The sequence below is a fragment of the Ursus arctos genome, unplaced genomic scaffold (assembly GCF_023065955.2).
Source record: "Ursus arctos isolate Adak ecotype North America unplaced genomic scaffold, UrsArc2.0 scaffold_17, whole genome shotgun sequence".
Classification (NCBI taxonomy): domain Eukaryota; kingdom Metazoa; phylum Chordata; class Mammalia; order Carnivora; family Ursidae; genus Ursus; species Ursus arctos.
In genome coordinates this window covers 12,465,645-12,478,052 of record NW_026622841.1, presented here as the reverse complement: position 1 = coordinate 12,478,052, position 12,408 = coordinate 12,465,645, and the positions used below count along the sequence as shown (strand labels likewise).

General features: G+C 40.0%; 1 protein-coding gene across 2 annotated transcripts in view; it reads left to right on the top strand.

Moving 5' to 3' along the window:
* SERPINB7 (serpin family B member 7) overlaps positions 1 to 12,408 on the top strand; it is a 54,464-nt gene that overhangs the window by 28,144 nt on the left and 13,912 nt on the right. For both annotated transcript variants that reach the window (XM_026495953.3, XM_057313273.1), the window contains exons 2-4: positions 3,625 to 3,810; positions 9,978 to 10,028; positions 10,595 to 10,711. In XM_026495953.3, coding sequence (XP_026351738.2) covers positions 3,643 to 3,810; positions 9,978 to 10,028; positions 10,595 to 10,711 — 336 coding nt within the window. In that variant the 5' untranslated portion in view covers positions 3,625 to 3,642. The remainder of the gene's footprint in view (positions 1 to 3,624; positions 3,811 to 9,977; positions 10,029 to 10,594; positions 10,712 to 12,408) is intronic.

The following is a 12,408-nucleotide window of genomic DNA, read 5'->3' as shown; positions in this document are numbered from 1 at the left end:
AAAAGTAATTATAGGAGAAAGGAAAAATCACAGTTTTGGTACTAATGCTAATATTTATTCATCTGTCACCTGATGGAACCTTGGGAGCGTAAAAAAATAACTCACCCTTAAATACTGTTTATCTATTCGCCAATGGGATTTAGACTTTATATCAAAAGAGAAGGAAAGAATCTTGCAGCGCACCTGCAGAGAGAAAGATAAAAACAATTATGTGAAGTGGAACATACTATTTGGTATTTATTTTCAAAGTGCATAAACACGTCTGTACAGGAATGTTTAAAGATATATGATCTAGTACCATTTATCATTTTAAAAGTCATTGCTTGAGAATTTATATTGGTCTAGGAAAGTCTCAGCTCATTTTTATTTTTATGTTTATCTAGTATGGTGTCTCTGCCATAAAATTGATCTAACTCATAAAAATGTGTGCTCCGTTGCCTCAATAAGCAGATTCCTGTGTAGCTTCTCCTCTCTCCAATACAACCATAAGTTTTATGAAGTCACCAGGATGATTAAAAAATTAGAAAATGAACATTTGTAATTATTGCTTAGAAAATGATTTAAGGAAGTTTTTAAAAACATGAAAGATCTGTCCCCCTTGCCCAGGGGGTAAAATAGTAAGATATACTTTTTTATTTTTAAAAATTTTTTAAAGATTGGGGCACCTGGGAGTCTCAGTCGATTAAGCATCTGCTTTTGGCTCAGGTCATGATCACAGGGTCCTGGAATCAAGCCCTGCATCAGGCTCTCTGCTCAGTGGGGAGCCACTTCTCCTTTTGCCTCTCCCCCTGCCTGTGCTCTCTCTCTCTCTTTCTCTCAAATAAATAAAATCTTTAAAAATAAAAAAAATTAAGATTTATTTATTTGAGACAGAGAGAGAGCGTGTGGGATGGGAGGGGCCGAGGGAGAGGGAGAGACAGTCCCAAGCAGACTCCATGCTGAGCATAGAGCCTGTTGCAGGGCTCCATCCCAGGACCCTGAGATCACTACCAGAGCCAAAACCAAGAGTAGAACATTTAACCCACTGTGCCACCCAGGTGCCCCAGTAAGACATACTTTTGTAAAGCATCAGGAAGAATTGGGGCTTGACCAAAGAAAAGTGCATTGAAATTTTGTACTTTGGGATATGAATACTAACCAAGTAGCTTCCAGACTCCACTGGCCCGCACAGGCAGGTCCCCAAACAGGGTTATTTTTAAATCCTGTGGGTCTTACAGATTCAAGTTATATTGAATATATCATATCAAGTATATCAAATAATTATATAGACTGTATTAAAGTAAATCCACAATCCTCTATTAAGTATAATTTTCACTGTAAGTATTTGGAAATGATTACTATAATTTTGCTTTTAAAGTTACTTTCCTAAGAGTGATTGATTTCAGTCACTATGCTTTTCAGCAATCAATATGAAGTCTTGCAAACTGAAGAGACAGAATCTAGCACACAATTTCTCTCTAAAATTAAGGAACTCCTTATGAGTACAAGATTTAATATAAAAATCAATATGTTTCAATTTAAGTATATGTTTCAATTTCAGTATATTTACTTATATATTCACTAATTCCAATTTTGTCATTTTTTTCTTTTCTTTTCTTTTTTTTTAGAAGCAATACTTATTTTCCAATGTAGAATGTGATTTTGAGCCCTGGAAAATTTGGAGGCCTTAGTTCCTGCCAGTATCACTCACTGGATAAAGCTGCCCTGCATCTCTCATCCTGTGTCCTCTCCTTCTTCTGGTTCCTCCTCACCTTTACTTGGAGGGGTTTCTCCGTCCAATCACAGTGGCCACTGTGCATCCCCTTGGTTTACATGGATTTGATAGGAAATCATTAAATTTTCTGGATAACCATTAAAAAAACATAGATGTTCTTTCTTGGAGTGAAAAGTGTTTGGAGTGTGAATGATGTTTTCACCCTGTATTTCTGGGGGCATAACTGAGGAGTGGGACCTGCAATGAATTGAAAGTAGCTGAATTTGACCTTGCAAAACAGCATCATTTATGGCCTTGTACCTCAGTGATGTTCTCAGGGGTTGGAATTCCAAAGTGCAGAATACAGTTTCCTCAGAAATACTCTGGAAATGTCCAATTTGTGGTCTTTTAGGAAGAGCAAATTTATTACCATTTAATAAAGAATAATGAATATAGGGCAGCTTCAATTGATTGACTGTTTACAATGAGTCAGGCACTATAGTAGATTGTTTCTCATTTTTTTTTAAACTCAAGCTTCCATTTGATAAAATAAAAATTGAAAACTTATTTTAATGTCATTTGTAACTTTGAAAGACATTCCTTTTTTGTGACTTCAACAAAATCAACACAATGGCAATTTTAGAATATTATTTTTTCAAACCACACATATCTCCCTCCTCTTGACCTTCTTCCTTTTCCATACCATGCCCCCATTCCCCTCCCCAAATGCTTTGATATTATGCGGTCCTTTTACAGCTGTAAGGGTGGAAGGACATACGGTTTTCTGTACTGTAAATTGATCATCTCCCTGAATAAGATGCAATTTAGAAGCTTAGAGAAGTTAAAGACTTGACCCAGATCACACAACTTTTAGCAACAAGGTTGGGGTTAAGAGCCCCTTAAGGGTCCTACCACACATTAGGCATAATGTCACAGAATATTCAAGGAGAATAATTTGGAGGATCTGTGTAAATTCATTTAGTCTATGACAACCCCAACCGTGGTATTGGGATCAGTTTAGTATCGTGGAAAAATTCTGCAAAGAAATACCAAAGCAGATTCCTAAAGAATTCCATGCTGGTGGCAGCCCTCTATATTTCAGAAACGACATTCTCAAGAATTTGAAGACAATCTCATCTTCATTCTGGATTCTAAATTTGCTATTATACCTCAGGTTCTCCAGTAAGAGGTAGACCTCTGTGCTGGAAAATTATGTGCATGTTTGTGATACATAATGTGGTTAATCACCCTTTCCATTCCAAAAAAATTAGAAAGTGGTGTGAAAACAATACAGAATCAAGGATGCATAATATTTGAAATTAGGACAGTCCTGAAAAGAGTTAGGGTGTATGATTACTCTAAGCACATGTATGGCAGCTATTCTAGAGAGAAGGAGTGAGGAAATTGTGTTAAATCTCCAAATGTTAACTTTTTTAAAATTACAGATCGAGAGCAAGGACTATAGCCCCTTTAACAGACCATCTAATGTTGTAATATTTGTTTTACTGCAAAGAGCACTTTTGCTCTATTACAGCTTAGAAAGCTGGGGTGATTTGATGAATGGTAGACCCCAAGAATGTGTGTCTGCTTAGGAGTTGAAAACAGAACTCTCAGGGGCCACTGATGATAGAAATGCGACATCAAGAAGAAGTGGGAGTATGAGTGTGAGAGCATAGGCAGAAACACAGAAACATTGCACTAAAGATCACCAGTGTAAAACAAAGTGAGGGTATCATGATGTTGGCAGGAGAGAGTTTTAGAGTGTTGGTCATAAGGACCAAAGGAAGTTTTTCTTTTTGTTCTAAGTTACTTGATGGTTACATCCAAGGCTGAAGAAATGAAGCTTCAAATACAAAAATAAATGAATATAAAAACCATCATAAGCACCGAAAACATGCTTGGAACTCATTCCATTTCTCTTTGTCCTCTAGGCGGCGCTCCATTCCACAATGGCCTCCCTTGCTGCCGCAAATGCAGAGTTTTGCTTCAATCTGTTCAGAGAGATGGATAACAGTCAAGGAGGTGAAAATGTGTTCTTTTCTTCTCTGAGCATCTTCACGGCCCTGGCCCTGGTCCGTTTGGGCGCACGAGGTGACTGTGCCTCCCAGATTGATAAGGTCAGTCTTGGTTGTGCCACCGCCATGGTTTCTGCGATTAATCAGTTAGGGCAAATTGTTTCCTACAAGACAGTATTCTACTGCAATGGTCCCATGTAAATGAAGACATCTCAGTGAGTCCCTCTCTGGGTGTGAAGAAGACACACTGCTTGTAGCACTTGTTTTTGAGGTGGGAGACAACAGGAATATTCTCAGAACTGCCGCTTTGACTCTTTCCTTAGTACAGTGGTTCTCAAAATGCGTTTCCTAGACCAGCAGCTTCAGCATCACCTAGAGAACTTGTTAGAGATGCAAAGTCTTGGGCCCCACCTGAGACCCACTGAATCAGAAACCATGGGGCTGGAGCCCAGCAATCTGTGGTTTAATAAATGCTCCAGGTGCGTACTAAAGCTTGGGAACCACTGCACGAGTAGACGTAGATGAGGAAGAAGAGCAGCAAGAAGGTACCAGTGAAGTCCCACTTTCAACGTGAGTGACGTGGGCACCAGTGACATAATAGTACATTCCAGATAATAGCAGCCTACCTGAATGGTTATCATGTTGTCGCCAGCACATGTAGAAAGTGCTTTTTAACTCACCCTTGTACACTACCCTGAACCAGGCTGTGCAGGGAAGGGACACAGTCACGGAACTGTAGTGGCTCAGTAGCAGGTGAGATCCCAGGTCCAGGCTGCCCGTGGAGGTCTTTGGCATCCCTTTCTGCCCCCTGGCTCCCCCCTTTATTTTAGTTCATAAACGAGAGCTAGAGGAAGATTGTCCGTGTTGTAACTTTTCACAGCTAATCACTTTTGAAGATTGTGCAGATAATCTAAGCTAGGACAATTCGTTTCTCACTCCGGATAGCTTGGTGAATATTTGTTGCTAGAGAGTAACCACCGAGTCCCAGAATGCCATTTTCCCAAGAGCTGGAGTGATTCACAGCCACAGTACGTTGAACACCTTTAATGAGATGGCAACGACTAACTGCTGAGAACTTCATCGGTGTCCTGTTCTGGGAGAAGCTCTACGGGTATCTTATTGGCGGCTCACAATAGCAACGAGTAGGCACTGTTATCCATGCCATCTTAGCTAGGGAGTGGCAGCACTACGATTCAAACTCAGGGTGATCTTCTAAATCAGGGTTTCTAGATCTCGGTCCCACTGACATTTTGAGCCCGATAATTCTTTGTTGTGAGGGGGCTTTTCTGTGCATTGTAGAAGGGTTAGCAGCGTCCCTGGCCTTTCCCCACTAGATACCATTACCTCTGTCCAGTCATGACAATCAAAAATGTCTCCACTTATTTCTAGATATCCCTCAGGAAGCAGAAATAACCCACAGTAGAGAACTGTTTGCCTTAAAGCCACCAAACGGAAATGCAGCCCGAGGTATATTATTGCAAAGCCTCATTTATTTTAAAGTTAGTATTTTGGTAAACAAATATAAAGCCTTTGGGGAAAAAAACTTAGCACCTAATAAAAGTGTATTCATTCGCTAGTATAAGTACATAATGTTTTAGAACCAAGTAAAGCAATGTGGTATCATGGAAACAGAACACTGCTCTGGGAGTTAGAAAATCAGATCCAAATTCTGATTTGGGAAAATTAGTTCATCCATGTGGGCCTCAGTATCCTCACCTGTAAACTATGGAGGTTGATTTCATGGTATCCACTTAACAAATAGCTTAAAAGTTGTTCCTGTTCCATATGTTAGACAAAGATGTGTAGGCTCCACACCTATGAAAAACCCCAAGCCTTTAATACAACAGAAGACAGAGTTATTCATTATTATATGATTTCAGGTTAGGAACATTCTCAGGCTATTGCCTGGTTCATTTCCTGAGGTCTCCTTGCCCCCCAGCTGCCTGGTGGACAGGGTCAACAGCTCATGGGAGATGGGTCATAGTGAATTCAAAGAGCCTATCTTACTGAGGTCTGCTCTTTTACTGTCACTGCTGGAATCAGTGACTTTCCTGAGTTACTTTTTATACCTCTTGGCTATTATAACCTCCTATAAGAAACATCTAAGAGGAAAAACATGCAACTGTAGACACAGAAACATTCATATAATTCATTTGTACAAATATTTAGTCATCTGTAGGATACCTTCTTGGAAATTAATTGTTAGCTTCCTCCTCCAGTCCCCAAATTCTCTCCCAGTTAGTTTCTGCTTGTAATACCCAACATTTGACACTGTGGGTCACATATGTATATTTTAGAGAAATCAAGCCTCAATCAGTTTAGTTGTAATTTATGGCATCCATCTATCCGTCTCTCTTAAGCATTGCCATGGACTAGTGGTCATTCTTGTTTTCAATCCTGAGATGGTCACAGTTGGGCCAGTAGAAATCTCTTTAAAGTTGTCGTTTTCAATAATCCTTCAGATGACTCTGTATCTTTGCTAACTGACAACATGATGTTCTGGGCCTGTCCCGAATTTTCTTGGCTTAAGACAGTTCAGGTCACCCACTCTCAGCAAAACCCTGGTTCCTTTACTGGATAATAGCATTGAAATCCAGAGTCGGCAGGCATGAGGTTCAGTGGAGTTAAAGTGACACATCAGCTGCTTGCCATTTGAGTGAAAGAGCAGAAAAGTATGTTTATTTATAAAGTTCTGTGTTCAGGTTCATATTTTTTCATTTAGTTACAATATTACTGTACCTTCTTATTTTAATACAATGGTTTGTATTTTAATATTTTTATTTTTGGAGGAAAAGCTAAACCTTATTTATTTTTTAAGACTGAAACACTTGGAAGATATGTCAGAGCCTTGAAACACCAAACATAGGTTATGTTATCATTTCAAGTAGTAAGTCGGTAAAAAGAGAAAAAGGTCTTTATCAAAACGATCAGGTGCTGGAGCTGGGGCAGGAACACTGCTTGCTGCAAAGGCCCCAGGCAAAAGTGGTATTTGGTGGGGGTGGGGGTGGGGTGGTTGCTCTTCTATTTTAAAGGAATCCTAGCTCAGCCCTGAGTTGCTTACTTTTTCTCCTTTGACCTTCCTATTGCCCAGGGATCTTCTCAGTTGGGCTGTGTTATTTCAGGGGGCTCAATAAGCAATACTGAGTTTAGGCTTTCATTCCACCCTGCTCTGTAAGAACAGATTTCTTCCAAATCCAGGACTTAATAACTCTCTTAATTCAGAAGACAGCAATTCGTCCTTCAATCTTCATTCCCGGTTCCGGTAGACAGTGCCGTTAAAGCCCCCTTTCCCTTCAAGGGAGGGTGTCACCACAAGATTGTGCTGTGGCTCTGCTGCTGAGAGCCTCAGGGCTCGTTCAGGCAGCCAGTGAGAGAGAAGGGCTGCTTCCTATAGCCATGCAGCACCACTTCTCACATTTTTGCAGGGTCTCCTAGTTGAAAGATGTAATGTGTAATTCAGGAAGTGCATATCCACATCTCGCTGGCCAGAAACAGATATCCACAAGGAAGTGTTCAAAGTTCTTATCCAAACCACCTCTCCCAGCTCCACATCTTAAAAACGAACTTCATGCCCTTGTATATAAAACAAAACCAAGCAAAACAAAGACCCAGAAAACTTTTTTTCTCTTCTAATGTGACCTCGTGGATTTTGTTTTACAGCGTATGGAAAATGATTTGGTGATCCTTCTGGTAAACAGGAGTTTGGCAAGAGACAGAAACACCTCTGCTTACACTAATACCATGCTTTTTATAATGTATTTTTCTTTTCTCTCCCATAGCATTTCATTGAAATAAACTATGTCATAAATTTTTATCTTAAATCATATCTTTACATTACAGTGTTATTTAAAAGTTATATAAATTTGAATTTTCTAAAACAATTGGGTTTTACCAAAAACATTTCAAAAAATAATCATTGTAATATGTTACTTATTCTACCACTTTTGTGTTCTCAAAAACGTAATAGTTTTATAATTTGGTATGAATACATAGGGAGAAGGCCATTGGGATGCAATGATTCATAGTTTTTTTTTTTTTACCTCATTCCAAAGATCCTAAAATTTCTTACATTGTGTTGACCCATGATTTTCCTTGCTTACCATTATCTGAATATGTTACCAGTTATGAACAAGAAAAAGAAATTCTGATTTTCCTACATAGGGTCAGTCAGGGGATATGAGGGCACAGGACTGCTGGCATTTTGAATTGTGATAAATATGCCCTTTGATAGTTTATTTAATACCTATTACATTTGAATATTTACTGGTATCACTATTCATCTTTAGTCATGGTAGTTTTATTGTTGAATGTGTAATATCTTAGAATTTTTGAAAATATAAAAATATATGTGTGTCACCTCAATATTGTACCAGTCCAGTTTACTAAAAGCCAATTAGGAATGTCAGAAGAGACAACCAGATAATATCAAAACAGAGTAATATTTTGATAATATCAAAACAGAGTAAGATAGACATGATCAAAAATGATATAAATGTTTATAGTTGTTAAAGTTTTTTTCAAAAAGTTAACAAGAATGACTTCTGGGGATTCATATACTTTTTATAATGTTGCCTCGGTTCCACAAGAGTTAATTTAGAAAATACATTTGCATTTTTGAGTCCTGACACTGTACCATGATATTTTATGTTTCTGGTACATCCATATACTCCCGAATACCAGTATATCCAATGCCAAGGCAAAATGAGAAAGGAGCCTGATATTTTCCATGCTTCACAGTGGCATCGAACTTGGGGGTGGGGGGTGACATCTGGGGTGCCAAGCATGGCGCCTCAATGCCTGCAAAGGCCCCCACCGGTGAATTTTAAGTTGACTACTAATTTGTCTATCAAGTTTGCCTTGTTGCCTTTGTCTTATCTCCTAATCCATCTTGTATTAGTTATTATTTCAGATTTAGAGAGTGTAGGAATTGAGGTAGGTTCCAGTTCTCTGTGACCTATTAAGACTAATAGTGACACTCATAGCCTTCATATGTTTTCATATATCTTACTGAGTTATTCCATTTCCTCTGAGCCAATAAGATGGTGCTATTAATTAGGGGTCCAAAGTCTTGAAAGTTGAAAGCCCTCACAGAGGCCCTGATAGCAACATTGACTTAATTAGATTCCCATCCATAATTTCTTTACCTAGCGTCAGAGTGTTCCCTCACCCCTTCTCCCTACTTCTACCTCCCACCAGGGATATGGTTCAAATATAGCACATTTGACCCCCCCTTTTAAAAAGATTTTATTTTTTCATTTGAGAGAGAGAAAGAGCACAAGCAGGGGGAGAGGCAGAGGGAGAGGGAGAAGCAGACTCCATGCTGAGCAGGGAGCCGAACAAGGGGCTCGATTCCAGGACCCTGAGATCGTAACTGGAGCCAAACGCAGATGCTTAACCATCTGTGCCACCCAAGTGCTCCCACATATGACCCCTTAAAGAAAACCTACATCTTTCTACAGAAAATCTTGCCTGTCTCTGTGTATCATCTATCCATGCCTGGGAGACAGTGCACATTCATTTTGCTCCAGACCGCTGCATAAATGATCATGTGCATAGTACCCTTTATCACTTCCTAGTAGAGAAGCCATTTTGCATTTCAGATCCCATGGACATAAGGGCCTGGGGAAATTCAGATGAAGTGCAATAGAAAATTAAAGCCTGGGCAGAATAGCAATTATTAGAATAATGGGATTATGAGAGCCGCACTGGAAAAGGAAAAGCCTGAAACGACTTAATTTTAAATAATTGCAGGATCTTTTTTTGTTTGTTTCAAATAATCGCAGGATCTTAAATCACATCTCTCAAGTCCCAATTTTACTTCACACTTAGGATTTTCTGAATATTAGGTAACTACGTCTCTCTTTTATGTCTTGGTGCCTACATAATTAGCCTTAATCTTGCCCGCCGTGTGGGTAAATAAAATTTTTCATGATCCCATGATCATTTTTTTGATCCCTGTCGAGGTTTAATCAGTGAGTAATTGTTAAATTGCTCCACGAGAATGAGCGAACCAAAATAATTAGTAGACACAATTCATTTTGTAGCCACCGATTTATTCACGCTGCCAGCCTGTGGCGCTTTCCCCAATGAATAATCTGTATTTTAACCAAGTCAAGAGGATGGCTGCACCTGTCACGCCTGCCCTGTGTGCTACCAAACACACACACAAACACAACCACTAACAGTGAAGTCTCTTCCTTCCTTTATTTCGTGGGGTCCCTTCCTGTCAAGCAGGACCTGCTAACTGCTTTCTTGTTCCCTGTTTGCAGATGCTTCACTTCAGCACAGCCTCGGGATGGGGAGGCTCTTCTCACGCTCAGGTAAAGACAACACGTTCTTTCAGGGAAAGAGAGTGCAAGACTAAATTTAGAGAAGTTACTATCGTGCCAATGTACATAATTATGCTTACCATCCTTTCAAAGCAAAGGAATATGTCTCACTCAGATTTCCATCTTGTGGCATCTCAAAGACAATTTTTGATAATTTACTTGTTAATTATTAATTTACCAATATTTTACTTGTGCGTTGGCCAGAATTTGGCAAGATAGTGTGGAACTAAATGTTTTGCTTTTATCCTTTGATATTCACAGCCAACTTATGTTGGTAAAATGAATTATTTAGTATACATGTGAGGCAAACTCATTATCTGCTGTTAATAATTTTATTCTAAGGTTAATTATTTTAGTAAAATTTGTAATCAGCTTTGATCACTGATACTATTATGAGAAAGGCGAGAAATTGTAAATAGAGGTGGCATTGCTGCTTTTACAAGCATCATTTTCAGTTCTTTCATGGTATAATATACACGTTTTATTTCATGTGTAAATAAGAGTGCATATATATCTACAGTCCTATAATACATTTTTATAAATTTTTTTAATAATAGCCAGGCCTTCAGTCTCAACTGAAAAGAGTTCTCTCTGATATAAACACATCCCATCAGGATTACAAACTCCACATTGCCAACGGTCTTTTTGCAGAAAAAGTGTTTGACTTTCATAAGGTAAGTGTGGCCTCCCCTATCACAGGTCATTTCCACTCTGGACCCTAGTCTTGTTCAACTCATCATCTGCAAAAAGGCTTGTCTTTCTACAGAGCGATACAATGGTGATTCTTTTTTCGTATAGGTGCTAATTATGTCCCCAGATGTCTTCGAAATTTCATCTCCCTGTTTCTAGAGTATAGCTGTACTTGAGCTGAGTGATCCCCATATTCAGGGTGCCCAGACTGAGGGGCTCCAAAACAGAGGAGACCATGTCCTCTGGCAGTGATGCGGGGCTGTAATGGGGTGGGAGCAGCCGGTGGCCCATTTAGGGTTGTCGGTGGGCAGCTGAGGAAAAAGTCTACCTGCTTTTCCTCTGAACTTTGTGTCTCCTGGGATCGTTGTGGATCCCCAGGGCTGAGTTCACCTCCTCTGTTCTCAGCCACGCCCTTTCATCTCTCCTGCCAACAGTAACTTTGCAGTGAGATCACTTACGGAAGAACCCTTTGTAGGGGACATAGGCAGATCCGGCCAGCCACCGGCAGAGGAGCTGCTCAGGCTGGACAGTAGGCAAGGGACTGGTTCACTTGAGGTCAGCAGGTGAAGTTTTCATGTTCCTGTGCACTGTCTGTGTTATCAGTTCATTCACCATGGCTTTCTGCTCACCCAAAGACCGGTGAGACCCAGACTGCTCCCTATATGCTACTGGGCTCAGCCCATGCTTTAGAGCCACTGTCTCTGTGACAACCGGAAGCTGGTTAGTACTGTTCAAGCAGGTGCAGTGGCCATGATTTTCTGGGCACGTTTGTTCTCCCTTATAATTCTCCACTTGTCAGACAACCATAAAGCTTTGTTTCCGTGACATTTCTGGGCTAATCTCCATTTGTGTCTTTGCCAGCTGTCTGCGCTCCACCCAACCATTATTTTCTCCTCTGTCTGTCACCCACACAGATTCTTTGCCCCTTCCTACACCGCGCCCAAGCCCTTTGGCAGCCTGGCAAGTATGAAGCATTAGGCCACTTTGTTTTTGAATCTTTCCAAAAGAATCCTGCGCAAGCTTTCTAGGGGCCACCTTGTATGTTCAACTCCACATTTTGTGTCTCTTTTCCCACACATACTGCAGAGTCCCCGAGGGACTGCTCACTCTTTTAACCTGGAAGTTGATGTGTCTCTCATGTTACTATTTATAGCACATTTCCATGTTCCTTTATCTGGCACTCAGCATATGCACCCAGCACAGGAAAGGTCAGATCTGATCACCAACATGGAAAATAGACACTGCCATTTTTTTCCTCCCAAATATTTACAAACACAGTTAGTTATTCTAAAAACTACTTTTGATTAAAAGCATAACTGTTGTCAACTTTCAGTTGTCAGATCAGTGCAAAGATAGATCATCTCCACATTTTCTACATTTTGTTGTGTAGCAGTTTTTTACTCATATTTGAATATGGGTGAGTCTAATTGAATTGATGAAGATAATAATAATGTATAAATTGTCTTTACAAAAAGTATGTAGAAGACCCAGCCACCATCTCTGATACCTTCTCCGTCCTCCTCCCCAAATCTGTGCTCAACCTGTCTTGGTCAGACCTCTGTGAATGTCATTCCAAATTGCCCCAAGCTCTGTGACCATTTGGGGTGACTTCAGTGTCCCTGTGACACCCAGCTGTGAGCTCAGCTTCCCTCCTTAAAGTCTCCTGACCTTCTCTCCCTAT